This window comes from Orbilia oligospora (genome assembly GCF_000225545.1).
Source record: "Orbilia oligospora ATCC 24927 unplaced genomic scaffold scaffold00006, whole genome shotgun sequence".
Classification (NCBI taxonomy): domain Eukaryota; kingdom Fungi; phylum Ascomycota; class Orbiliomycetes; order Orbiliales; family Orbiliaceae; genus Orbilia; species Orbilia oligospora.
The window spans coordinates 1,975,334-2,000,603 of NW_011645563.1; the positions used below are offsets into that span (position 1 = coordinate 1,975,334).

A 25,270-nucleotide genomic window follows, 5' to 3' on the forward strand; every position below is an offset into this window, starting at 1 on the left:
CAAAGACTAAGTGTAACGTGGAAGCGCCAATAGCATTAGGATGACTGAAGCAAGTGTGTGGCTAAGCTCGTTCATAAATTGATCCTTAAGTTAACCCATAAGCTAGTGTATAAGTTTACGATTTACAGTTTTTTAAGTTGATAAATAGAAGGTACTTAGTTCCTAGCGCAGGGCCTAGCTTAGGGACTGAAAGGCCCACCATCTCCAAATATTTATTCGCACACTATTCGTTTGCCTCACAAACTCACCTCTATTGGCACATTGGTGTCCTGAGATCTTCGACTACCGATTCGATGCTCTTCTCGACTACTTAGCTAACACGAATTGCGAATTCGTAATGGTATCGGGAGGGGGCTAAAATTATTCCTAGGTGAATCACCTGAAAAGGATAAGAAAGAAATCGACAGCTTTAACGATTTCTTCGACTATCTTACGCAATCCCCGGTGGCAGGTATCTGTTTTCAAACTAGGGAGACACCGCTAGGTAGCTCCGATACGCGCTACCCGCTTTCCCACGTCGCACAGGTTTTTGAGGGGCTCGGTGTGCTCATTTCGCGATTTGATGGTTCGTCTGACTGCCAGGGACACGAAGTTTTGCTACAGCTTCCTGGGTTGGCTTCAGCTGCATCACCGTTAAGTTTCCAGGATTCGAGCTTAGACCTATTTCTCTCTAACTGCCGTGCCTCATCACGCTGGTCGGAAGGCCTGCTAGAATCTATTCCATCGATGTGAGTACATACACAACCTAGTACACACTTAGAGACACGCCGTTATGCCGTAGCGCTGACTAATCTATAGAAACGTAAATGGCCATGACATATACCCGGTTACGGGAAGCATTTGCGACGAAATAGACACTACACAGGCATTGGTGTCAGGCTATATTTTGTTGTTTCTAGCGATAATATTAGCGTACGTTGCAGTGACGATGAGGAAAGGTACCCAGGTAAACAGCCGTCGCAGACACTGAGAAAGCTTCTGGAGAAAGCGGCCTTTAACCCGTGGATTTTTTGTTACGATGGAACCCGATTTACTGAAACTGAGAAATTGGTCCTCGCAGCGACACTCGTGTCAAGTTTAACATTATCTTTGGCATTTGGCCGCTTCATCAAGTGTTGAGATCCGGAGACAATATATCTTCTAGCTGACCCGTCCGGAGAATGCATGCGGAATACACCTTACGCGCTATGCAAATATCCCTCTCCTCGCCATGCCAATGAAGTCTGCACAAGTCCGATCGAGCCTCTGGAGCCAGATATAGCCCTCGAAGATGCGAGCTTCCAGCTACTAGCAAAGCTGTTGCTGGAGATCAAATGTGGGTTCCGGCATGATGAGACACCATCATGCATCAGTGGATGCTACTGACCGGGAAATATATAAGAACATCGGAAATGGACCCTACTTAAAAGCGGTTCGGGATTGTTTAGTATTCCGAAAAATATACCGGCGGCATATTCGTCTCAGAGCCAATCGAGAGCAAAAGTTCGACGCAATAGCCGCTGCCAGGGAGGTTATTTCTCCCATTATCAACGGCATTCACCCCCAAACGCAACAAGCAACGCAAAAAAAACGACCACGGAACGACGAGGAGGAGCATTAATACCCAATATCTTCCAAGTATGACCAGCTGGGAATGTCAGGTGGGTCGAAAGTTCATAACTGCCGGCGCACAGACGACTTTGTACCTGCCAATCCCAGCGGCAGAACATCAGCCAAAAAAGCAAAAGTTAGGTTTGAGGTAGACCAAAAGGAGGAATGCCCTGTGCCTAGGATAGCCTCCATATCCAAGGCATTGGAAAACGCTCCCGTACAGCCAGCCGATAGGCGCGGCTTCGAAATCGCTATAATATGTGCTTTACCTTTGGAGGCCAACGCCGTCGAGAGCTTGTTCGATGTGCGGTGGGATGCCGACAGGGATGTCTACGGTAAAGCTTCAACGGACCCAAACGCATACTCTACAGGAGTTATTGGACATCACAATGTTGTTTTGGCCCATATGCCGGGAATGGGAAACGCTGCAGCAGCAAGCGCAGCAGCTCATTGTCGATCTAGCTTCGAAGGAATCAAACTGGGGTTTGTCGTTGGTGTATGCGGTGGCGTACCTTTCACAAAAGACCGTGAGGAAATTGTGCTTGGGGATGTGGTAATTAGTCTTGGAATCGTTCAGCATGACCTCAAGAGGGAGTACCCTGATAAATCCGTGAGGAAACAATCTATGCTAGACACCCTAGGTCGCAACAATGCCGAAATAAGATCACTCTTGTCTAAGTTACGAGCTCAAAGAAATAGGAAAAGGCTCCAGGAAAGAACCGCTCATTACCTTTCAGCTTTAGAAGATGAATTCGGTGAGCTAGCCTCTTATCCCGGGGTACTTGAGGACAAGCTGTTCGAACCGCATTATCGACATAAACATCAGACTCAGTCAGATTGCCAGATATGCGGCAATCATAACCAGATAAACGATCCGGTATGCGAGGCAGCGGTGCATCTAAGCTGTAATGACCTTGGATGCGATAGAGGCAAACGGGTCTCTCGGGCCCGGCTAGACAATACTAGCCAATCCGGTGCGCACATACCTGCAATCCATTTCAGACTAATTGCATCGGGGGATACGGTAATGAAATCCGGCTCTGAAAGGGATGAAATTGCGGCAAAGGAAGACGTAATTGCGTTTGAGATGGAGGGAGCGGGCGTATGGGACAACTTACCATGCTTGGTTATCAAGGGGGTTTGCGATTACGCTGATAGCCACAAAAGTAAGAAATGGCAGAATTACGCAGCAGCAACCGCGGCGGCTTGTACAAAGGCTTTCTTAGATCACTGGCCTAAGCCTACTCGGGCAGCGGTTTCGTGAAAATGAATCAACGGACTTTGGCTCTTGAATATTGAATTCCAACGTCTTCCCAATCCTCACGGCACTCACTAGGAGATTGGAAACCTGTAAAACTATCTTAACCTAAAGATAGCCCCGGTCCAGAGCACTGTTTGGGAAACAAACGTGACTAGCCCAAAGATGCTGCTATGCGATAAGTGCCAATAAGTATCCAAAATAAGTTCTGGGTATTCTTGCTCGGAAAATCATAAATGTGGAGGTTCGGTACCTAGATTGTGTTGAGTGGTCATGACGCATTGGGCGTGATTTACAGCACGATGGGATTGTTGAACAATACCATATGGCCATCGGCAACCACGAGATACCCATCCCTAGGATTTTATGAGAATTATGATCGGCATATATCGAAACAACCTTAACCCATTATAGTAAAAACTCTGAAACATCCATATACATTTCGAGTAGTTGGTTGTATCAGGAAATTGTTGTTTCACTTGCTCGAACTACACCTTACCGTTTCGGAAGGAGGGCTATTGCTTCGGAGAACTACAAACGCGTGTACCATGGAGCGCCCTGTAAGAATTCTATGTAGAAGAGTGTCGACAATCCCATTGTTCATGGGAATAGTATAAAGGTACGACATGGGGAGCCGACCTTGGCTTTGATTCTCATTTTACCTGAGATGCTTTATTTTTTTAGATTGGCTGTTCCGCACACTCTTTCAGTCTATTAAGATATTTTCACCAACATGCAGATATGGAAGCTCCTTTTTACAACTATCCTCGCTGCGGTGGTTTCCGCAAATACGATTCCCGAATCCTGCACTCGCGCCACTGAGCTCATCCAAAGTTGTACTCCAAACGAACGGTACACAATGTTTCTCATCCCGGGTCGGTTTTCTGGATGCCTTTGCAGCGCCAATTTTAGCGAGGATTCTACCGGGTGTATCAAAGACGCTGCCAAAGTCCTCCCTCAGACAGATATCCACGTGCTCGAAGCATTCCGAGCGCACTGCGCTCTGTCCAACGTTGGCAGCATTCCCAAAAACGCTACATCTGCTATTCAGCCCGATGCACGTTACCCAGATGGCGACGTTCTCGATTCTATAGAGTGCAATGATATCCATACTAGCCTCCAAGGCTCCTTAGTCTTAAGCAACTGGGACTCAGTCGCTCATCTCTTGTGCTTCGGCGGCAACACCGATGAAATTACCAAAGCTTGCTACGACTACATCTTTGACTCCGATCCCACCAAAGCTTCACCTTTCGGGGCTCTTCTCGGCTTTTGTTCAAGAAATTATCCTCCTTCGTCTAAAAGCCCGAAGACGGTACAGACTTCGGACCCCCAGACTACATTATTTCCGATCAGCACTCCCAATTCCATCCAGACGTCAGCCCCTCCAGCTAGTACGGATAGAGTAATAAACACCGCCAATGGTTTAAAAGTTACTCCCCTCAACATTCTCTTCGTTTTCTTTTTTGGGGTAGCTCTTTCCACCCTATAATTTCTGTAACATGCTCGGTTATCTATGAAACTAACGTCCCTAATAACAATAATTATATCCGGACATCCTCACTATCCATAACAATTATATCCGGGGAGACTGATAATTCTGATTTTATAATCTTGTCTTTGCAGGTTTACAAGAGTTAAACCAAGCAGGAGTTCTGCCTTTAATTCGATGGCGCGTGGTCTCCCTCCTGTATATAGCAAAACTAGGAACTATTTAGATGGGTTCTGCGTGGAACTTTAGCTAGCGATCCGTGATTTCACTTTACCAATAACGGCCGGGTTATGAGCCCATGATTGTACTTATAATGGCCATTCAACCAATCGGCAGGGGGAGGGTCTCTTTCTACCGCTAAAAGGCATTTCTCTACGAATCATGATGAATATTGCCCACGTCTAGCTGTAGAGTACGAATTGGAGACCCCGGCAAAATAACGAGAATTACTTTTCGGCTAATTATATGCAGTACAGTTCGACGAAATATAATAAGAGAAAACATCGGTTTGTAAATTATAAAGATTAAGGGTAGATTCCCAGCCCCGACTTGGATTTTAGTGAGTTAACACAGCACAGTAATGCATAGTCCAATAGATCTCGCTGTTGGACATCCTTAAGTAGGTTTACTGCGTTTATAAGTTATATCTCCGTGCGCTCGCCCGTAGCCGATTAGCGATCAACCTAAGGCTCTTTTGCCACCGCTTTCTAATTAGCCGATCGCCTCAGTAGCCAGGCTGGTACCTAGGTTAGGTTCCAATCGATGAAGTAGTAGGTAGGCTCCTGTTTTGAGCACGTTCAATTAACTGGCTTATTTATCAGCTTGTTTAGGAAGTACTTAAGTAGTTAGGTAGTCACCAGCCTGTTTAAAGTTTGTTGTTTGTTGATTGGTTTGTTTATTCGTTAAAGTACGTACTAACTGCTACTAGTTAGTATCTACTCGTACTAGTAGTTACTAGCTTGGTTCTTGATACTTTACTAGTTTGTCTACGAGTCTAACTAATCGTCAAAGTGCCTACAAACTAACCTACCAACTAGTTAGTTAGCCTATCTACTAAATAGCCTGCTGACTAACCCAAAGTTTTGCTTCGTTATGGAATTCAACATGTTACAGATTCAATTCTATAACATAGCTGGCCCCGCTTTTTAAGCGAAACTCATTTTCGAAACCGAATACTGGCGGTGATATACTACAATACAACAGCCTTCTTCAAAGTTTATGATATCACCATAAATTCCAAAATAGACCTCGCCAATGCCGAAATTCAAGCGTAAGCCTTTTCTAGCAGCCAGAGCCCCCTGAACATTGAAGCTGGTGTCGTCTGTATGAGACAACACGAAGTACATATTCAAACCCACCTTATCCCTAAGCCCCCCCCCCCCAAACCCTCAAGCCCGTTTTCAAAGCCAAAGGGCCAATCCTGAAGTTCTGACATTGAGTATACACGCCTCAAATTCCTTCAAGGTGAACACATCCCACGACTCTACGCTGCAGGGTCTCATGGAAATTCCTCAAGTTCCTTGTTCTAAAGGACTGTGGGGAGACAGTGTCGGAAGAAAACGTTGACGAGAGTTTTTAGGTTAAAGCAAGCAAAGCCATCATCACTTTTCATAAATCTGGCGCAATTCATGACGATATAAGACTTGAAAATTTTGCGATTTCAAAGGACCGTTCACGTGTAACAGCCCTTGACTTGGGGTTTTGTCGGAGTGGAAGCCCTACAGAGCAAAAGGCTGAGCTTGCTGGGTTCGACGAGTTGAAACAAGATTGGCAGGAGACACAAGAAACTGGTGCAGAATAGAAAACCATTCTGCATCTTTTCGTGGGGATTATTGTGTTCAGTGGAACCTCTCTAAATCGAGACCACGACTCCCAACGAGAAAGAAGGAGTTCTGCTTAAATCTACGTACTTGGGTATTGTGTAATCAGGTGCGGTAGCTAAGGTTTTTACCTACAACGAAATTGTAGATATTCTTAGCCCCGACATACTTGATTTGATTTTAGATATCTATATATAAAGAGCGTGGTATTTAGGTAACAGGAATCTCATTTCGCGCGGATAGGTCAATCTGGTGTATTGTAAATTCTCATTGGAACGTCGTCTTCAACTCAAATCCCTCCATGTCTCGCACTGGAGTAAATTAATAGCTCCAGCAGAGACCACAGCTGATAGCATCATTCAAACCTCCTTGCAACGCATCATTATATCCCCAGTTATAAGTCGTAGCGCCAACCTCGAAAAAGGATCCAGAACACTTCAAATTACCGTAAGAATCATAATAATAATCAAGATACTATCATCAACGGACCCAAATCGATTAGCTTAATTAACTCAAATACATTTCCCACAATAACTGCTAGGGAGTACTTAAAACCTACCAATTGGCAAACTTTGCCCGGATTACCATTGGTGTAGACCTTAAAGCTGCTGGTGCGATCGTTCATGTTTCCGAACCAGCTCAAAATCCAAGGTTGTCCGTTTGGGCTGATGGTATAGTCATCACATTGACCTCCGAAGTACCAATTATCGCAGAGAACGACGTGGACGTATGGGTCGGATTGACGCTTTTGGAGGCTAGCCTTATCCGCTGGGGAGACATCCACGACAACCTTTGGTGGGACAAATCCCTTTGGTGGAGTTTTGTGCTTAGAGGTATCGAGACCTGGCGGAGGTGCCAACTATAATATAAATAGGGGTTAGCGGGATACCGCCGGTGGTAACGGGATAGTGCACATGGGCCGTACGTAGCCAGTTCTGAGAGCGGGCGATGAGCCAGTCTCAGTGGGGGCTGGAAGGGCATTGGAAATGCCAGTGAGGCCGAGGCCAATCAAGATGATCTTTGAGAGGAATTGCATTATGCCTGATTTTGAACGATTATTGTTCTGATGAAGAAATATTTTGGAGGATTATAATGAGAAATGTCAATTAAGAGAAATCGGTGGGAGTTCTGTATCCGTTGTTCTTGATGTTCCGAATGATGGATGATTTTGAAAAGATCCTCTGCGGTGAAGAGTTATCCTTATATACTTTTGTAACCCGTTATATTTCTCTGAAGGCCCCATTGGCTGCAAGCTTGACATTTCACATGTGCGGTGTGGATTGAGCTTAGCACTACGGCGGAAATTCACGATTCACCGATCCTATGCCAGCGCTCCCGTCAAAGTTTTCTGTGGGCATGAGTTTGTGAAGCTCGTCGATGCGATCAAATAATTGCTAGGATCATAAAAAACCCTGTTATCATTCCGCGCAATATTGAATTCCTTGATTGACTTTGCGAAGGATCCGTAGAGCTGTATGACCTCACAAGTGTTTAATGTAACGTGGATTCCGTGGTAAGCTTATATCCCGCATACCGCGGTAGCTAAAACTGGGTTTCACTACCCGGCTGATTCAAAGAGTGAAAGGAATTATATCAGGTATCTGAGATTATGCTACAACAGTCTAGGGTCTATCTTGAAGACTTCGAGCTATCAATTGAATTGGTATATTTGCGCAATTGCAAGACTGACATATATCTGCAGTTACAGGGTCACCGTACTCGCGTAATAAATGCACATCGAATATATACCAAACATTAAATACTAATTGGGAGCGTGATATCAAAGGCCACTTCTTCACCACGGGACCTTTCGAAAAATCCTTCGCGGCTTAAATTTTGATTGTTGAAATTCGATCGGTGTGATTTGTATTGCCTCATGGGGAAAACAAGCTGCAAGTTCTGTCCGTGCATTTCTTCAAACGTGGTCGACCGTAGCCGAGAACAGGGGTTTACCCGCCAAACCGTGATTAGTGATATACTGGATCTCAAAAACCTGAGAAGCTAATTTTTCCATGCTTTCCAAGGCCATATGCATGCTGAAGCAACCGCTATACCAATCATAGGCACGCACCTCCCTAGAAGGAGATTTCTTCTCACCTTCCCTAGTCAATAGCCTTGTAATTTTCATCTTCGGACGCGTAATAAAGTGGTGGCTGAGGTTCAACAGTACTTCAGCATTCATTCAAGTGTTTTCTTTTCTGCAAGGTTAATTAAGCGAGGATTGTAGTTTAGCGAGCAAAGCTTATATATACGCTCATATGATCGGCCTTACAATCGTGTTATGCTGGATATCGGACGGAAGCAATCGATTACGGGCACCGCCTCCTGCACAGCCTCCGAGCAAGATGGGCCGAAATGTCCGGGAACCCACGTGGCTAGCTATGGCCCCCGAAAATTTTTGAAGTTATTAAATTATCTTAACGTATCAATTGGTTTTAATTTTGCGAGCTGGCCCAAAATTGAGATTTTTTGCCATCGATCGGTACATACCACATATTTGAGCTGCTGAAGCTGTAAGTATCATACCGGAACACCCTGTATAAGATTCCGAGAGAATCAAAATTCAACTCGGTACCCTCCGGGCTAGGAGAATACACGCTGGAAATACATTCTTATCAACGGGTTCTACGCGGGAAACTAGCTCCGTTAGATTCTACTAGTCCAGGGCATTTCCTTGTGAGAGTACTTCCAGTTAGAGAACTCCACGTCTGTATGTCAGCGCACCTGTGTGGGTCGTTTCAGGGATCTCTCTGCACCATTTTTCATTCTTGAGACCCTTTCTCAAAGTCTTTGTCTTCTAGCGTTGATCTAGGGGCCTATAGGCTTGCGATTCCCCCAAACTATACTTAAGTACTTGGCCTTGCAGACTTAATTGACCATACATGCATGTATGGCGCCGATATTTACGGACGGCCGGGCCGGGTGCTGAGAATAACTGTCTTAATTGTGGCACATGGTTTGCGAACTCAACTTGCTAAGAATATGTGGACCTAACCTAGATTCTAAATACGAAAACCTGAAATCGATCAGCAAACGTCGATGATAAGTCTCTGCGAGTATAACCGGAAGAATGACAATATGACCAAGTTTAGAATTCCACATTATATTACACACGCAGTACGACAGAGGAGTGCAGTGGCATCGTAGCGTGAAGATGCAATAAATGCAAGGGTATACCGGTATAGCTCGCGATATGAAACTGAAGGATCAATTCCTTCGGATTTCTCAAGCGTGATCTCTTCGTTTATGGACTTATGAATCTCATCAAGACACTCCTGGTTTGGTTTTGCACAATCACAAACGGGGTATTGAATTTCGTATGATTAACATACACGTATTTGGTTTTCCCACATTCTTAAATGCGCCTAATCGGTACGGCTATATTAAATAATGATTATATGGTGTTCAATGCAACCGTGCTAAAGAGGGCGAGGACCGGTTCTCGATTGTTACAAAGGAAGCAAATCAAAAAGGAGTTGAACGTCAATGCACCAGACAGCACCAGAATTCAAACTCAAACCAAGAGCAAGTAGGCTACCGGTGGAGACATACCGATTTGATCTATGAGTGTGTGGAAGCCAGACAAGCCTCTCCTTTCCCAGAGTTAACCATTCCCCGTCGTACAAAGGTATGTTTCGGTAGTCCCCGTGGTCAACGAGAAGCGGGGCACCAGACCCAAAAGCAAACGAGTGTTTTCCCACATTGACATAGCAACTACGTATACCATCATTTGCTAGAGACAGATTTACGCTGTCCCTGGCAATGGTCTGCAGTAATGCCCCAGTAACCACGTCCCACAGCCTAACAGTTTCATCCTCAGAAGCTGAAGCAAGGATCTTGCCGTCCGATGAGAACACCACGGCGCAGACCAAACGAGTGTGCCCTTTTAGCACTTGCCGTAAGCTGGTACATTGCGATTGAATTTTTCCAGGATCTGTATCGATATCCCAAAGCCTGATGGTCTGATCATGAGAACACGACGCCAGGATCTTATTGTCAGGCGAGAAAGATACGGAATAGACCCATCGAGTGTGTCCCTCTAGTAGGCAGAGCGGTTTTCTAGTATTTGGGCTTCGCAAATCCCATAGTCCTTTCTTTAGGGTGCTGGCGTCCCATAGCCCGACAGTTTTGTCATCAGACGCCGATGCCAAAACCTTGCCGTCCGGAGAAAAGGTCAGTGTATTGATTACTTCAGTGTGTCCCTCCAATCGCCATGGCGTGGTTGTCTTCCATATATTGAAACTGTCCATATCCAGCATCCAATGTGGACTCTCACGCTTGGGACTGATATCCCAGAGACTCATTTCGGATTCCTCTCCCTCAGCTCCACCCGCTAATGCTAAAGTCTTACCGTCGGCCGAAAATTCCACTTTTGTCACCCGCCAATCACAATTTAGCGTTCGCAGCTGCGTCTTGGTACCCACATCCCATAGCCCGACCTCCGCGACTTCCCCCTTTTCGATCGCAGATGCAAGAGTTTTACCGCTTGAACACAATGCTAGAGCTGTGACTGGACCCGAATTCCCTGCCTGTGCTTGTCCATCCAACTGTCTGCCAGCGCAAATACTAGCATCCCACAACCCGATGGTGCGATCAGCAGATGCCGATGCCAACATCCTTCCGTTGGGGGAGAACGTTATAGCCCAAACATAGTCTGAATGCCCCCTTAGTATCTGAAATAGCTCTCTGCTATCCGTGTTCCATAAAATGATCATCCCATCCTGAGATCCAGATACTAAAAATCTACCATCAGGAGAAAATGCCACCGTATTAACCTCGTCTAAATGTCCTTTCAACCATTTTAGCTGGTTACCGGTAGCTGTGTCCCATAATCCAATTGCTTTGTCTTCAGATGCAGATGCTAAAATCTGGCTATCGGGTGAGAATACTACAGAGTATATCTCTCCCTCATGCCCCGATAGTGTGCGCAGCAGCATATTGTCGCGTGCGTCCCACAGCTTAATAGTCTTATCATCCGATGCCGACGCCATCAACGATCCATCAGGCGAAAATGCTACGCCGTTAACTGCTTTTGTATGTCCCTCCAGTCTCTGCAACATCTCGCCGCTTTCGGTATCCCATAGTATGATAGACTTGTCATCAGATACCGACGCAAGAACTGTGCCGCTAGGCGAAAAGGCCAGGCGGCGAACTGAATCTTCATGCCCCTCCAGAATTCCTATCGGTCTACCAGTACCTGCACTCCACAGCCTAACAGTCTTATCGTCAAGCCCCGATGCAATTGTTTTACCATCAAGCGAGAATGCCACAGCTCGAACGGAAACATGTCCTTCTAGTTTTTGCAGCAGCCTTCCAGTAGCAGGGTCCCAGAGCTTAATAGACCCATCACGAGATGCCGACACCAGGGTTTGGCCATCGGGCGAAAACATAACATCGCACACCCAGCTAGTATGACCCCCCAACCTTTGAAGCAAAGCGCTCCATTCAGAATTCACCCAAGAAATTTCCCACACCCGCCGAATCAGCTTTTGCGAGCCAAAAAGCCTTCTCACGGCGCTGCTTTCCGGGGTGAATAATATCGCCGAACAATAAACCTGTAAGGGCGCTTTTTCGATGATAAAGTAGCTCTGGAGCGTAAATCTTTTGACATCATAAAGCAACTCGGATAAATTGTTCCCATCGTTTCCCTAAAACAAGACCTATTATTAGATTCCCAAAAGTACAGGGAGAAACACAGGGGACTTACACCTATGATTAAAGTTAGGGTGTCAATTGTATCTATAACATTGACCATATTATCTAAAAGACTCGTTGCCTCAAGCCAATGAAGAAGATGCTTTCGCAGAAAGGTATACGTTTGGCTATTGTCATCAATGGAGTCCCCACTTTCTTTAAGATGGTATACCCAATAACGACATGCGTATTGGAGCTCTGGAGGTAGGCTTTGTTCAATAACATTTTTATCTATGTCGGGCTTCGGTGTGGCAGGTGACTTGATACGGCAGATGTTTTCCCTTAGACCCCATTTGTTTAGCCCGCCCCACGAACCGGGCGAACGATGCTTCCCGCAGCCGGACATTAGATCTATGCACTTGCTAGCGATCTTTCTGTGCGCCTCCTTGACATCTACCCAGAACTCGTTCCTGCCCTCGAGTTCGGGGTTCACAAGAAAGTCCCGAAAGGATAGATGAAAAGTCCGCACTGCACCATAGCGGTCTTTTGGTATATCGAGTACAGAGTGTAGATGCCTAAGCCTGGAATCAATTGTGGACTCTTCAACAAATATGAGACGCGCCAGGGACGGAACTGATAATGGGCTTGCTAGGTTAATAATGGTGCCAACAATATCTTTGAACTCTGCTGCCACCTTCTCTCTTTCGGCCGAATCTCCAACGTTTAGTTGCTCGAGGATCGGGAGGTAGGTTGCATCAAGTTGCGACCTCTGCCAGGCCTTTTTATCGCTATTAGTCCCCTTTCTCGAGCTCACACGGCGCGAATTTTGGGACTCAAAGTATCTGACAAGCACTTTGATTCGTTGTTCGGGATCCCAGTTTTCATCCCCAATAAAACGGCACAAGGTCGCGGCGTAGATGAATAACGGGGCAGCCATCTCCACCAGTTTTTGGAGTCTTTCTTCCCCTGGCCAGCCGAGTTCCAAATCCCGGTCGCTGTCGGCGGCTATATTTGCGAGTTCATAACGCAAAAAAGTTGAGATGTCCTCTTTGATCTTCGGAACTTCGTGAAGAATCAAGTCATCATATGTGCCTCCCGGTAACTTCTTGAATGCGGGACGTATAGGTAGTTCCGGCCTACTTGTCAGGAACACTCTAACCTTAATCCCTTGTATTTCCGGTAAAAGGGCGAGAAGGCGAATAATAATCGGTATGTCCACTTTTCGTTGGCATTCATCCAGAGCATCGATTAGCAGGACGATAGTTTCCCTCGAATTATCCGAAACGGGCTCCAACCCGGCGAGAGGTCTAAAGATGAGTTTGTCGAATTGTTCCGCGAAGTTCTTACCCGAGATTCCGGGATCGTCCTCAACTGCTTTCACGATTGATGACCCCAGCTTGGTCAAATGGTTCGCTAACTGATAGGCAATTGTAGTGAAAAAGAGTCTCCCAGTACTGCGATCAGCTTCGCCTCTCCTGAAGAAAAAGCTAGCCCCTAATTGATGACGAGCTTGAAGCGACCTCGCCACTGTCCTTGAAATCGTAGATTTTCCAGTACCAGCCATCCCACTCATCCAGAATATGCATTTTCCACTCGGGTCCTCTACCCATTGCGTGATTTGTTCCAATAGGTCGGTTCTAGTTCCTTGCAAGCACTCCGGTTCGTACTGATCCGCGGCACTCCCGTATGCAGCCTCTTCAGCTCTTTGTAACTTAATTTCGCATTTTACAGCTCGTATTCTCTCCTTTTTTTCTATTTCCCGCAGAACGCCGTTAGCGAAAGGACATCGACCAAAGTAATTCGACTTTGATCAGTTTGTTCATACCCCTATGCGGGAGTCGAGTTAACAATTCCCTTGCAAAAGCAGCGGCCGCGAGGGCTGCGTATGGCTGCCATATCTTATTCTTGTGACTATCCGAGTAGTCGCAAATGCCTCTAATGACGAGGGAGGGGAGCTTATCCATCAGTCCGGCAGCTTCCATTTCAAAGCATAGGACTCCGGTATCCTTAGTTAGTTTATCTCTGGTGATACTATCTTTCATAACCTGGTTTCCAGACGCAATCAACCCATAGTGAAGGTATGGTTCCGATTGATACCTCGCACGAAGGGGTCTTTGGACCACGTCGCTAACGTTGCACTTATCGCAGGAGACATCCTTGTCAGGGTGAGCATACTCCGATTGAAAAAGCCGATCGCTATCATCAGGAGGACGAGCGAACTTTGGAGCTGTCGACTCTCTTTTCAAAATTTTATCAATGATATTCTTGCTGAATATCTTCTCCGGATATTCAGCCTTCAGTTTCGTCAAAGTCGTAAGGAACAGCTCCGGTGGTTTGTTTAGCACTCCCGTATGAACGAACCTGCCATCCTCAACCGTTTTCCCAAAGTCATATTGCAAAACCCCACCGACTCCTCCAAGTCCTACACCCGCGACGGGTTCGCTGACAACTATATCTCCGAGTCTAATATCTCGTTGTGGCAGAAACGGTGCCCCGCCTCCGATTCCGACCATCAAGCAAGCAGTTACCGATGGAAAACTCCGGCATAATCCAGTCACAGCTACCGCTGCTGACGTGGTGCCATAACTCCCGGCTTGTAGGCATGCGATTACTATGTTGTAATCCCCAACCTCACCCAGTATATACGCGTTTTTATCTGCTTCATCTTGAGGTTGTGGGTTGTGTTGTTTGTCAAGGATTGCGACCGCTGCGGTGACTTCGACGTCTAGTGCGCATATCCACGCGATGGTGTAGTCGTCTTTATCAAGCCGGCGACCCATCGCTTTTTATGAATAAAATAGGAGGAGGAGAGAGAAGTAATCATGCGTTTGAGAATTCTGTTGGAGCGACAGGCGGGATAACAGGATGTTCGTCATCATATTATTTAGGCGACCCCGCTCGCTCGTTCCTAACTACGAGGCTGAATGATTATCGCATACACGATCTTGCTGGGAAAACCATCCCTGCACTTACATGCAAAACTGCGGCACATCCTAACGCCGACCAGGACAACTCGGAAATAAGATTATAAGGCTTCCTATTGTCGTCTTCTTTTTTTCTCTTGTTAACCGTTGGAATAGGCGGCGTTCTCTAGTACTAGTACTAGTACTAGGCTCGAGAGGCACGGCTGAGGCTGGGCACATCCCATCAAGGAACTAGTTGGGCTCATGGTTGTATTTCTTTGCACTTAATAAAATATCTAAATAGTAGTTTTTACGCTCTACTGATATTTTCGAGAGAACCCAGCCCGCAGGAAACATTTATCCAGGTCAAACCTAGTTCCGATTTTATTTTATTTTATTAACAGCAAGAACGATTGAAGCTCTCAACTAAGGTGATTACCGAATATAGTTCGAGTGATACAGCCTAAAGAGTTCAAACCTCGTTCAAACCTACATTCGAGCGAAACACCCTCCACGTGGGAGTAAATACTTATAAATACCTGTAGGAGGGGCTTATGAATCCTTTTACATTACCTATACCCAAAGTGTGGACCGCGTCTGCAATACGAAACTAACCTATATCATAATAGGCCGAGACTATCCACTACAAGATATATATAGGCCAGTTATTAATCGAACCTATCTAGAACTTGTCTCAAACCAGACTTCGCAAAATCTAGAGCCCTAACATGTAGTATGTTCTCTATGGCCCACTATACATATATTGTTCAATAGTTAAGTTGAGTTAGTCAATGGTCTCTTGAATAAGCGCGGCAGCGTTAGAAATCCGAGACATGACACCACAAGGTTCCGGCAGTGCGGCCGCCCTAAACGCTACTACCTGGATACCTGGTACCCTCATGTTTAAAAATCGAACATTCAAATACTCTCCGCTCTCCGCTCTCAGTTTTGGCATCTATATGAAATTTGCCACAAATAGCCTCGCATACACGGTGGCTCAATAGCCATCTCACGTACATACCCCGCCCGCATCGATCGGAATAGTTATGTTTTATTTTAGTCGCTGTTATTTGCAATATTTGCAGTGTATAGTTCGTCTTTTTATCTATACAGTACAAAAAATCCTTTTAAACGGTATTTGATCCAAGTCTCGCCATTATATATATGCGCTGCACTTCACGTTATACAACCATGATCACCGACAACGCACACAAGCACCGAATATAATGACTTTTCAAGTAAAATCGGTACTAGTCGTCCTGAACAATAGCAGATCAGTAGTAAAGGCGTAAATGTGAGTTATTAAAATATCTTTTTTATGCCCGCTTCAATTCGTTTTGGTGTGTTCAGCACCCGTCTAAACAACTAGACTAGCTTGGTTCATCGTGCACGACTAAGCCCCAGCTCTGAAAGTTCCATTCACGGATGATTGATTGATTCGGTCGGCGCAAATAAGGCATTTCGGTCATGTCACAACATGGAGAGAATCCTCAAAGGCAAGCGTAAACGGTGACATATTTACATTAAGGTAGAGCTTTAAGTTCATTATTTATACGCCTTAGGAATGCCATAGGCGTATCGGGGTTGCGGCGATAAAGGTAAAGGTGAGGGTAGAGGTAGGGGTATCGTGCATGATCGTGTCGAGTGTCGTGGCGAGGCTGACAAATAGTGTTTGTTGCGCCAAGTAGGACCTGTTTCCTCAGCTGGATACCAACACAAGAAGGGTCACCTAGACTACGAAAATCCCACACTTTGAGGCTGGCAGTATGCGTTGTTGTGTTGTAGCTTAATGGTTTGTGTAACAGATCTAGTCAGCTAGTCTCAGCACTGGTTAGCCTGCAATCTCGTGCTAAACCTGGGATATTCCCAGCTTCATAACGGACCTTTAAGCTTTTGTGTTGGGATATCCCTGGCCATGGAAGAAGAGTCCTAATCAACCAATAAAAATAAACTTGGTTAAAGCGGGGCTTCGGGGCGGCGACTGAGGCCAAATTAGGATGCATCCTGGACCTCGCGAAATCATATACATCCTAATTCCACCAGATTTGGTTTGGTGATGCGTCCCGACGGATCAGACAGTCTGAGTGGATAACACCACTCAGCCATTGAAAACGACCTAAAAATTTTCACAAGGCTGACGCGCTTCATATTTTGTATAGTTCTGGAATTCCCACGTTCGACATAAAGACCGACGTAGCCAAACCTTCTTAATTTGCGTGCCAAATCTGGGCTCGCAATGTAACAATTGTATTACTGGTTTTCTGAAAGATCTAATTTTGCCACCCCCCTACGGGTTCCCCAAACTCAATTTTGAGTAAATCAAATTAGATGTCTCTAGACCTGGGAACGAGATTATCTCTAGACCTCGAACGGGATGCATATTTCGTTACCCATTCCATATGCACGATTGTTGCCGCTAGTGTGCCGTTTGCCGCATATCCTTCCAGAATCAATTCAGCGGCCTAGTGGGGCTCTAGACTCACTAATTTAGCGCCAGGGGTGGGGCTCTAACCTCATAACAAAATCCTTCAGCTTATTTGCGATACGCCTCCCTCGCATCCAGGCGGATATTTATATAAAAAAAAACCGGGAAAAGGAAAAAGAAATAACAAGAAGCTGCAATCAAGGTTCTGATCCACATGCAAAGAGGATTTATGGAGATAAAATAAGCGATGTATATGGAGTCGCAGCCTGTTGTACGTCTTCCTAGCTAGAATAGTAAAATTTGCGGAGCCCGAATGGTCTCGGAGTTCGCTGTCAAAGTGTCATCTTGACGGCGAGCACATGTTGCCTGGTTTAGTGCTAGCCAAAATGGGTAGTGCATATTCGTTCTAGGAAATTTCATGTCTACTAGGCTCTAACTAGTGTTAGCGAAGCTATAGAAGAAATGGGTAGGCAAACGCGAAGCGTAGCAATCCTGCCACTGTTCTCGCGTCAGACTATATTTCTGGATATTAGAAGCTAATTATCAAAATATACTAGGCTAGACACCTTGAAATCATAATCAGACGGGTATTAATATTAGGATCTGAAGAGGAAACAAGCCCGTTAAGAACAATCACGCCAGTGGGTTCGTACCACGTCGCACAGCTATGTAGTATTATGCCTCTCTATGGGCATTAACTAGCATCCGTCGCATTAAGGAAATAGTTCCCCTGAGATAGAGTACTGTAATAGTGGAAGATGCGGCTGATTTCCACCCTATCACATTTGTGGTCAATGGATTATCCAGCTAGGACGCTTCGGGTTCAGATTTGGAATATTATGGGAAGGACCTTAGCTACCCATATTATAACCAAATCCCTGAAAACATTCACAGCGCTAGCAGCCTTGTCTTTTTAAAAGGGAAGAGTACTTTCATTCTTCAAACTTAATTACGTAATATTGTATATTTTCGAAACAATCTAAACGCTTTTGCTTTAATACAGGTTTCCATACTAGATTTCCTAGAGGGGTTACATAGAATTACGATAGTAACACCAGGATTAATTAATAGCGACTTGACTTCATTTGACTGTTACGAGAACATGGCGAACGTGGCATGTACTAGCCTCGAGGCCATGCAAATGTATCTATTCTTGAGAACGGAACATGCCTTCCACCTTCAATGTTAGGGCGCCGCCATGCCGAAGTGCTAACCCTCCTATTAATTACGTAAACTGATATACTATAGCGACTTGAGAACAGCAAGCGGAGATTGTAGCTTTTAAGACGCGCAATTTGCCTTCCCAGGCGTTGCGCGGGCGGGCGCCTTTAAGAAGGGCGAAATCTCTTAGAAACCAAGGCGGCATGACAATTCATAACTATTGCCGACTGGGCATAGTCCGCCATACGGCGTTCCACGAAGCTGATAACTACAAGTACATAATAGCAAACGAGTGGGCTAAAACGTTTGTGACTAAACTCGCGAGAATTTGTGACAGCAAAAATGGGCTTGCAGCTTATGGCGAAATATACCCGTGTGTGTAGGGGCAATTTGCTCTTAGCGGATATAGAGCGATCAACATGATGGCAAAAGACTAAGCAGGGGCCTAGCCCGCCATTTGACCTGTAAATAGTTACCACCTTCAGCTCCACTGCTGAACGTTACGAGAACCGCGTGGCGTGGAATTCGGAATATTAGGTCGAATCTAACGGGGTTCTTCTGTTGCACACAGCAGCCCAGTTTTTTGGAGTGAAGATGCCCCTATTCGTGCAATACTCTGACAACACACCAAAGAATAGCTATTGATAATTAGAATCTTCAAGCTCTAAACTGCTTTTTATAGTTTAGACAAAAGATTTAATATACAAAAAAATGACGGTTAATATTGACGAGAGCCCGGACTAGATGGCCTATATGGGGCTAGCCCAGGGGTTTGCGTTCGCGAAAGGGTCGTACTGGCCAGCTGGTCTTTAGCTCTGTGCCGCACACCGCACAACACTTTGTGGTATTTTACCTTCTCAAGCGCCTGGTCTCGAGGCTGCCTTCTCTAACAGATCACAAAGGATGGATTGATTAATAATAGCTCCTGTACGTAGCTTAGAACTTAGTTAGATAACCAATCAGTCAACTACCAAAGTACTACCAATCCTATTATTCTTAACACGAAACTTGTTCCTGGACAAGGTACCTGCACAGCCTGTCAAGGCCAAGGTTTGGGATTGGAAAACGAGATGTTAATAAAAAAAGGAACTAGGTAAGCCCTCAGTAAGTATTCGGACATCCAGGCCATATATGTCGATATCATAATATACACAAACCAGTGTTCGGTCTCTCCATCATACTCCACACTTATATGCCTCAAGTCCCGCGCAACTGATGTGCCGCATCGCAGTCGCAGCCTATTCCGGCCATGCGTGGCTTAAGCCACATAAGAGCCGCTAGCCTAAACCACAAAACTTAATCCTCCCAAGGCCCACCCGTGCATATCAAGAGCAGCAAAACAAAAAAAATGAAATGCAGGCTCAGTGTAACTTAGAATTTTAGCAGGAACGGATTCCATGATATCTTTTTTCTCCCTATTCTCCCTGATCGAGCTCGCGCTAACACTGTATAGTGATAAGCCTAGGCAGACACTAGGTCACCGTATTCCAAATTTTATAAATAATGGCCCAACCCGGCCGTAGGATAAGATATTCATCATTGCGCTTCACGCATCTTGACTATAACACGGAATCTAAGCTTAAACCAATCGAAAAACCAACCTCTTCTTGACATTATGAAGTACGCAATCTCGCTCGTTGGCCTTTTGGCCGCCGCCGGCGCTCAGGCTGATGACTGTCCTGAAAACAACTGTGTTCGAGGTATGTCCGCCTAATACAATGGTTCTCTTTAGCCTGTCGATACGATGCTAACCATATCTCTTACAAATTTAGCGGTGATCGCGTCTGCATTCACAAATCGACCTACCGCATCGGACTGCAGCTCGTTCCTTTCTGCAACTGTTACTCCTGTTGTGTAAGTCTTTAGCCTTTTTGGGGGCTATTTAAGCATATTTAACGATTGAATCCCGATTACTAACCGGGAAACCTTCATGAAGCTCTCAAACATCATGGGAAAAGACAACGTCGACGACAACCACTACCGCCGAGACCCGTACAGCTACTATTAAACTAGGGGACCCGGCGCCGGAGCTCCCCACTGAGACTTCGTCGATTTCTTATCCCTATGGGGCTCCTGCCCCCACACAGAAGCGAAGGCGCCGTGCCTTTGGCAAAGTAAAGCGGGATGACCCCGCCCCACCGAACCCAATCCCAGACGGCTTGGTCCCAACATCACCACCCCTGGCCACCGAGATAACTATCACTCCCACCAGTCTGCCAACGTATGCCGCCGCCGCATGCGTCCATTTTACTTCAAAGGGAACTGCTAGGTCACCAGCATCGAGATTCTCCCACGCTTGCTCGTGCAAGGGCTTCACAGTAGCAACCCAAAGAGAAACTACGTCGACGCATATAACCACCTACACTGTCACAACTGCTATCACGACATTTACGCCGCTGAGCTGGGTCATAGCAACCTCCTTCAAGCTACAGTTTACTGGAGCCTCTTTCGCTGGGTCTTATGTTGGCACTTCGACCGCCCCTGATACAGTCTTCATCAAGCCTACGCCCTTGGCCCAGGCTGTTGATTTCATCATTCACCCTGACCGTAAACCTAGCTTTCCGGCTCCTCCTTCCCCCATCGGTGGGTCGGCTTCACAGCCTGCGGATCCCGATGGTAGGAGGATTACTTGCAAGAATAGCGGGCTCCTTACCGTCAAGAAGTCGACAAATGCGAATAACCAACGGTTTTTCAAAGTTTTAAGCGATGGAAACCCCGTTTCCCTCCCAGCAGATCACTTCCCGGTTCTTTGCAAAATCAACCCTGATGACAACATCTTCACTTGTCAGGGCGAGGGAACTACCTCTCCCGTCGTCGATTTTGGATTTGCTGGCTCGAATCCGGCGGATTACCTCATGCGGATATATGGGGCTGACTTTACATATACCACGGGTGGCCCTTATATAAAGAAGGAAAGCTTCCAGCTAAAAGCAGTCTAGCTTCCCGGTCCAAGTCTGTAGCCGCTGTTCATATTAGGTCTAAGTTGTTTCACAAGCCTATTTCAATTGTGCGCCGAACATAAGAGATACTCATCGTCGAAGTAGGGCAGCCGTTCTAACTAGTGCTATACACGTGCACATTAAGGTTGGACCCATTATACACACAAAGACAATAATTTTACCTAATTATAATTATTAAATTTACTGTAACAATTGATTCTTCCAAACCTGACTTTGCCTATGACACAACTCATATCGTGCGTGTGTTCGGAGCTAGATCAGATAAACTGCATCTAGATTCTATAGTGTATTACAATGCTGTTGAATATACATCTACATGGAACAAAAAGACTTTCCCTGCCTTCTTTGGGTGAGAGATGAACACAGCCGCTTTTCTGTTTTCAAAAATAGTATTTTGCTAGTATACCAAATCACGGAAATACAACGCTTTCGTATATATATGAATCAAATCTATAACGGCTTTTTTTCCCCCCAAGACCTTTATATAGATCTTAGGGTTTTACATATAAACTATTGTCTGAGATCTTGTGTAATATTAAGAAGTCATTTTAATGAAATTGAATTGTTCCCACGACATTCTGAATCCAATCCAAGGTCGGCTGTTTGAATCATCCCCTTAATAAAACTATGATTCTAGTGGAACTTACTTCCTCATTTCTCTCACCTTTTATTCTGAGGTCATGGATGGGTAATGGGTGGTGTCTGGCTAAATTATTGATGGACAGGGTTTGGATTGCAGGCAAATACTTCATGGGAGAGACAATTGCCACAAAAGAGGCCGGATTCGATGTGCAGAAATATATTTATATAATTAACGGCTAAACCTAGAGGAATGCTTAATGGAAAACTCGTTACCGGTAGCGATTATTACCGAAGGAACTTCACTATGTGGAGGCATATTTCCCTGTTTATTTTTACACAACTCCGACGCGCTACAGGTCTAAAATTCGACCCAGTGGCCTATAGACCAAGAGCACGCACGATTTCTCATTTACTCCAGATACGCATACTTTCAAGTTCATAAAATCTAACTATTTAATTAATAATAAATCAATTGGCAAAATAAACGACCCCACCAACTCCTGTCAAAATTTAACGGAATATTTTGATAACTGCTTGTTCTTCAATTGGTGATAATAAACGGTCGGCGAATTCTATAGTAGGAAGTATTAATTTACTCACACGCACATGCTCGCCAAACATGCGGCCGGGTATCTGCATTAAGATCGCAATCGGAACCCAAGGCCTAGCAGAAGATCTTCAAACCTTCAAAACTTTAACCTACATGGGAGGAAATCAATATGCATCAATATATGGCCGTACTCCCTGTCTTTTTCTTTATTATTCTTGCGTGGATATCATAGATACGCTGTGGTGCGGCTACGATATAACACATGCATAATGCTATTATTTTCATTAATGTCCCAACCTTCTAAACTAAACATGTGGGTTAGAGTTCCCCCAACATGTCCGGCTTGCTCGGCCGGACCTCTAAATGACTTGTACAGACCCACTGTCAGTCCGCGTGCTGATCAGCAGAAAATTGATAGGCTATGATATATTTGTATACAGAAGTACCCAATGACTAGTATTACCGGCAGATTTAAGGGTAATGGATAAGCATTCCCAATCGAATTATAGAGAAAAAATCATTAGCTTGGTATTTCGATATATACGTAACTATGGTAACCTCGCTAACCGTTTCATCCAAATACTTTTGCCTGTCTTTGAGAACGGATGTTGGGGGAGAGTTTTTAAATCTATTGTTCGGGCTCATCTCAGAAATCTATTGTCTTGACAAGGTGACCTGGAAAATCGGCACAGCGCCGGGGCTTTTACTGCTTGAATTCATTATGCACATTCAAGTCATCTCTCAGTTGGTAGCTCCGCTAAGAGTAAATTAAGGGTCCGTGATATCTTGTTTATCCCGGAAGTCGGAAAACTCGATAGGGGACGCATGTTCAACCATGAAGACGACAAAAGAACCATCCTCTTTGCGCACGATATTAATTGGCCCTCGGTACCTCTCAGCCTCCTTTAGGCGAGCCTTAAATAGCCAACCACGCATTTTTCCGGACTGTTTCTCAAAATCGGCTACCTGAAAGTCATATGCCCAAAAACTTTTCTGGTAGTTGTATATGTCATCTTTTGACTCCTTCAAACCGGCTATGAGAGCGGCTTTGAGATCTTTGAAATATTCCTTGGGATCATCGCCCTTTGTGTCACCCAATGGATTTTCTAATGGGGTATCGAATTCAACGGTCAAGCTTGTATCGCTTGGATCCTCCGCCTCTAGGCCAGCGTTTGCGAGAATAATCAATTTACGGGAGAATGTCATTGCACGCCGTTTATTATAATCTGTGGCTGTCTCCGTTTTCCGATCCTCGGGTACTGGTTCAAAATTCTCGATAAAGGAAACGATCACACCGGGGCTTGAGGTTGGCATCACTGTAGATGTTGGTGACCAATCCATCGCATTTCCTCTTACAAAGGCGGAATCTTTTCGACTTAAAAAACCAATACAGGTACCCGATTCTATATTCAAGCTGTTATTAGGATCGAAAGGTTTTCGAAACAGCTTCCCGTTAACCGTGTCCAAGAATGCATCGTTAATCCAGGAATCCTTTGAGTTTGTATCCACATCCTCGGCGTAATCAGGGTGTAATCGAAGGTTTGGTACTCTAAATGCATGATAGTTTTGTGCATACTTTTGCTGGACAAGGGGAAATTTAAAAATCCCTGTAGTCCAGCCATCGGCGATCTGACGTTGGGAAAGTGCCTTCGGTTCCGAGCGAAGTCTGAGATTGTGGCCGCCCCAGTCACCTTGTGCCTCGAAAAAGTCGTTGATTTTTACGTTGCCAATGTAAGTCTCGTAGTTGATGAAGTCTTTCTGGTACCAGGTATAAAGAATGTAAGGGTATTTATAGTCGTCATCGCCAGTAGGCTTGAATGTGGGGATAGTAATCCTAAGCGTGGCGCCAGTTGTAAAGTTCTGGTCGATATCCCAAAACGTCTTGCTTGCTCCTGGCGAGATAAACCCGGTCGTCGGCAAATCCCCGAGGTATTTTTGGGCTATCTTGATCCCGTCGAACCAGAATTTTATAGAGGCTTTCCACAAATCGTAGGGTGAGGTAAGGGCTCCCACACCTGGCACGGCTTCGGCTCCTTCTTTAGCTAATGCAACGATATCCGTCGTCATATTGATAGCTGCTTCAGAGTCGTGCATAGGTTTATTCGCCACATAATACATGGCTGCTTGACAGGCATCGTTTTCAAGGGTGAGGATGGTTGGAATGATCAAAGGTGCATCGAATACATTGTGTCGTATCAAAGTCACCGCATCTGATAGATGTTGAGTGACACCTCCCTTTTGGAGCCGCAGAGATAATGCATCCGGTTTTCCGTCTTGCAATTGCGCACGAAGATGATATTGACCGTTGCGTGCGCATATCTCAATAGAGCTGTTCTCGTCCTTTCTCATATTCCTATCATCCGACAATTCCAGTAATAGTCGTTCCACGATGGTCTCGCGTCCGAGGTGAAACTTGAAGAGAGATAGGTATTTCTCTGCCGCCCCTTTCTCTGGGATAGACAAATAGATTATGTGATTATCTCCATTCTTTCCGGAGATTAACCCGGTATAAGTCGAGGTGTGCTCTGCGTTTGCAGGCCGATCGATGACTTGAAGAAGTTTTAGAGAAATGGTAAGATCTTTGGTGTCCCCGGCATTCAGCGTCACAAAGATCTCGTCATCAGATTCGTTCGATTTTGTCAACGTCAGGTCAGCGCCGTCTGCTTTGTATGTAGCTTTCTTGACGAGCGTTTTATCGTTCGGGTTTATTTCCAACACGGCATAATTTCCCGCGTGGAAAGCGCTCTGCCCACCCCCTGGAGCTGCGAATTGCCCTGGGTAGTAGAAGATAAATCCATTATTGTTTGGTCTGAATGCATCCGCTAGTAAGAGAATAGCATCCACTTCTCCTGAGGCTTCCGCGTCCCCGTTGGTGACTTTGCCCGTGTAAATGTGCAT

The 25,270-nt window shown here is 45.4% G+C and overlaps 6 protein-coding genes across 6 annotated transcripts; 3 read left to right on the forward strand and 3 right to left on the reverse strand.

Annotated features, from left to right (window-relative positions):
* Window positions 1-1,633: 1,633 nt before the first annotated feature.
* AOL_s00006g580 (uncharacterized protein) lies at window positions 1,634-2,854 on the forward strand (the record flags this gene model as incomplete). Its single annotated transcript, XM_011119889.1, has 1 exon — window positions 1,634-2,854. The coding sequence occupies one exon, from the start codon at window positions 1,634-1,636 to the stop codon at window positions 2,852-2,854; it is 1,221 nt and encodes a 406-aa protein (XP_011118191.1).
* Window positions 2,855-3,581: 727 nt separating this feature from the next.
* On the forward strand, window positions 3,582-4,337 carry AOL_s00006g581 (uncharacterized protein; the record flags this gene model as incomplete). The annotated part of the gene is made up of 1 exon (XM_011119890.1): window positions 3,582-4,337. One exon carries the CDS (start codon window positions 3,582-3,584, stop codon window positions 4,335-4,337), a length of 756 nt encoding a protein of 251 aa, XP_011118192.1.
* Window positions 4,338-6,478: 2,141 nt separating this feature from the next.
* On the reverse strand, window positions 6,479-7,193 carry AOL_s00006g582 (uncharacterized protein; the record flags this gene model as incomplete). The annotated part of the gene is made up of 3 exons (XM_011119891.1): window positions 6,479-6,631; window positions 6,717-7,016; window positions 7,083-7,193. 3 exons carry the CDS (start codon window positions 7,191-7,193, stop codon window positions 6,479-6,481), a joined length of 564 nt encoding a protein of 187 aa, XP_011118193.1.
* Window positions 7,194-9,606: 2,413 nt separating this feature from the next.
* AOL_s00006g583 (uncharacterized protein) lies at window positions 9,607-14,571 on the reverse strand (the record flags this gene model as incomplete). Its single annotated transcript, XM_011119892.1, has 3 exons — window positions 9,607-11,805; window positions 11,865-13,543; window positions 13,617-14,571. 3 exons carry the CDS (start codon window positions 14,569-14,571, stop codon window positions 9,607-9,609), a joined length of 4,833 nt encoding a protein of 1,610 aa, XP_011118194.1.
* A 5,324-nt stretch (window positions 14,572-19,895) lies between these two features.
* Window positions 19,896-21,219, forward strand: AOL_s00006g584 (uncharacterized protein; the record flags this gene model as incomplete). Its single annotated transcript, XM_011119893.1, has 3 exons — window positions 19,896-19,980; window positions 20,053-20,134; window positions 20,217-21,219. 3 exons carry the CDS (start codon window positions 19,896-19,898, stop codon window positions 21,217-21,219), a joined length of 1,170 nt encoding a protein of 389 aa, XP_011118195.1.
* Window positions 21,220-23,140: 1,921 nt separating this feature from the next.
* AOL_s00006g585 (uncharacterized protein) lies at window positions 23,141-25,270 on the reverse strand (the record flags this gene model as incomplete). Its single annotated transcript, XM_011119894.1, has 1 exon — window positions 23,141-25,270. The coding sequence occupies one exon, from the start codon at window positions 25,268-25,270 to the stop codon at window positions 23,141-23,143; it is 2,130 nt and encodes a 709-aa protein (XP_011118196.1).